The 2,750-nt window shown below is 41.0% G+C and overlaps 1 protein-coding gene across 1 annotated transcript in view; it reads right to left on the reverse strand.

Moving 5' to 3' along the window:
* The window catches only part of LOC101864480 (small conductance calcium-activated potassium channel protein 3), a gene marked incomplete in the record, with an annotated part of 39,011 nt that overhangs the window by 3,861 nt on the left and 32,400 nt on the right, over positions 1-2,750 (reverse strand). Inside the window, 1 exon segment of the mRNA XM_005107366.3 lies at positions 983-1,079. Coding sequence (XP_005107423.2) covers positions 983-1,079 — 97 coding nt within the window.

A 2,750-nucleotide genomic window follows, 5' to 3' on the forward strand; every position in this document is an offset into this window, starting at 1 on the left:
ATTCTTTTTTGTGAGTCCTTATCGTATTGTTTGTGTGTGTGTGCGTGTGCGTACGTCTGTGTGTGTGTGTGTGTGTGTGTGTGTGTGTGTGTGTGTGTCTGTGTGCGCGCGCGCGTGTGCGTTTGTGTTTCTGGAAGGGGGTATGTATTTTTTGGTACTTAATCTATCCTCTGTCCTTAAAGTGTGTGTGGTTGTGAATGATTTTTATACGTGAGTGTGCATGAGGGTGTGCACGCACAAAAGGACGAAAAATGAAGCAAGGATGGGTGGATAAATGGATGGATGGATCAATGGATGAATGGATTGGTGGAAAGAGGAATGAACAAGCACAATCTATGAGATCGTACTTTTGTGTGACCTATTGTTTAATTGTGAGTTGATATACGTACTTTTTTGGGGTAAATGTTTTACGGCGCTCGCAACTGCATAAGGTCATATGAGCGCGCGGGACCCACCTAACATTTTCAGTAGGTAGGAAATTTTGAACTTTGCCCGGGTGACGGCCGAAGCCTACTCTTATCGATTTTGGACAACCACGGGATCTTTAACGTGTGCAACTTGCACACGGGCCCTTCGAGATTTTTCGCCCTTGTCCGAGAAGGCTAAGTGTAGATCTTTCCTACCAGAAGATCAGGGGTGAGGCTGAAAGACAACAGTAAGGAGCCAAGGGGTAGCAGAAGAAAGGGTGCAGAAAGAGTCAGGAGCCCAGAGGAGTGGGCAAAGGAAATGAGTGGGTGCGGGCAGAAAGAGGATTCGAAAGAAGACGACAGAACATTGTTAAAGAGCAGGAAAGGAGATGAAAGCAGACAATTTTGGAGGAGAAAAATGTTCGGTCGCTTTCCGGATTCGAACCCCGGACCTTTGAATGAGAGGCCAACACCTTAACCTCTTGGCCACGAGAGCCCCCCTATATAAGATAGATAGAACTGCAGGCAGAGAGGCAGACAGTTAGACAGAGAAACAGACAAACAGACAGTCCTACCTGAGGTATCTATGTAGTAGAGCTCGTTCTCTATAACCATGAGTATGATTCCTGTGATGGCTACTGCCAGCATTAGGTCCACAAGCCACCGACGACGCTGTGGGGAGAGATAAATAAAGATGTATTCATATTATGCATTGTAATTGACATAATTTATATCCCCCAACATACATGCCACTATATTGTCTTCTCACTTAGCTTCTCTCGACTTCTTTCTTGGCCTGATAGAATTGGCTAACACTAACAATGTCATTTTAGCAGAGACTGTGCCCACCGTTTCAGAACCTCACGGTGACCCTAAAAATGGTTCCAGTAGGGGGTTCGAGCCTCAGCTCGGACCGACGTTGTGTCCTTGGGAAAGGCACTTTACACGAACTTCCCACTTGGCTCGGTCTTATCGGAGACGGACGTTAAACTAGGAGGTCCGGCCCCTTAAATAACCTAATAGTGTTGATAGGGGCGTTAAACAGATACCATTCCAGATCAATAACTTACATTTGGGTTATATTTTAATCCTGGAATCTCCATCTGTAACAGCTACTCGTCATGCTAAGTATGCACGTAATACACTATTGGACACTATCATGCGCACTTTTTTCTTCTAATCAGATGGCGTCAATCTCATATAAATGGGCAAGGGATAAAAAAGGACACAATACAATTTTGATCATTAAAGAAGTGGGTTACTTCATCGTTGCCTTCTTAGTTAATCAAGGCGGAGTGGACACAGCATAGTAGTAGACAGACGGAGATGCTATATTTAAAATTAAAGAAAACAAACAACAAAAAACCTCCCACTAGAGAATCGAACTTTCGTCCTCTCTACATATATATACACATTATGTTTATAGGACGTTCAGGGTGTGTTTCGGAGTTATAATCAATTTCACCGTGTGCGTAGATATTGTTACAGGTGACATGCATTCTTAATTAGGGGGTTTAGCTGACATTGTCTGTCCTTTTTTCATTAGTATACATTAGTCATTTCTTATTTATTGAAAACGATATTTAAATATAATAATATCTTTTCTCAAGGCAATAGCTAAGGAACCCTAAATACCAAATTAGTGTTCTAGGCGTACAGCCACAACCTACTCATAAACTAAATGTTGTATTGTACTATTAACCATAATTATATTGAGCATAACAAGAAATATCAATGTTATTGCTGAAATGAAAAGGCCTTTCATTCATAAACCCATACCATAATTTATATCCCCCACCTGAGAGCGAAAAGGGGAGGGGGTTGTTTGTCCCATAATTTAGACGTTCCTATCATTTTATGTATTTACCGATGGGTGAATACTATCTCTTACTTAAAGTCACGGGCTGTAGTTCATGATTTCTTCTTTTTTTAAAAGGAGGTAAGATATCACCAAGAAGGTATTTCTGCTCCTCAAGCCTCGTGTCGTGCCCATGTAAGAAAACAGGCGATGTGACGTGGGTGTTATCAATTGGTCAGAGGATAAAAGTTCAATCTGACCCACAGCAAACGGAATATCAATTTATGTTGTTAAACCGACTGGAGTATTAAATTTCGATAATGAATATGTTTGCTTTGTGGTTTTAACCAAACGTTTTTGCTGAGTTTCACAAGCAATATTGCTTGATCTTAAAACAAAAACAAAAACACACAAACACAATATTTCAAACTACATGGATATAGAGCTATTACAAAAACGCTTAGTGGGACTACAGAAATTATCAGCACCACTATCATCATCATCATCATCATCATCATCATCATCATCATCATCATCATCATCAT

This window comes from Aplysia californica, unplaced genomic scaffold, assembly GCF_000002075.1.
Source record: "Aplysia californica isolate F4 #8 unplaced genomic scaffold, AplCal3.0 scaffold00597, whole genome shotgun sequence".
NCBI classification, from domain to species: Eukaryota; Metazoa; Mollusca; class Gastropoda; order Aplysiida; family Aplysiidae; genus Aplysia; species Aplysia californica.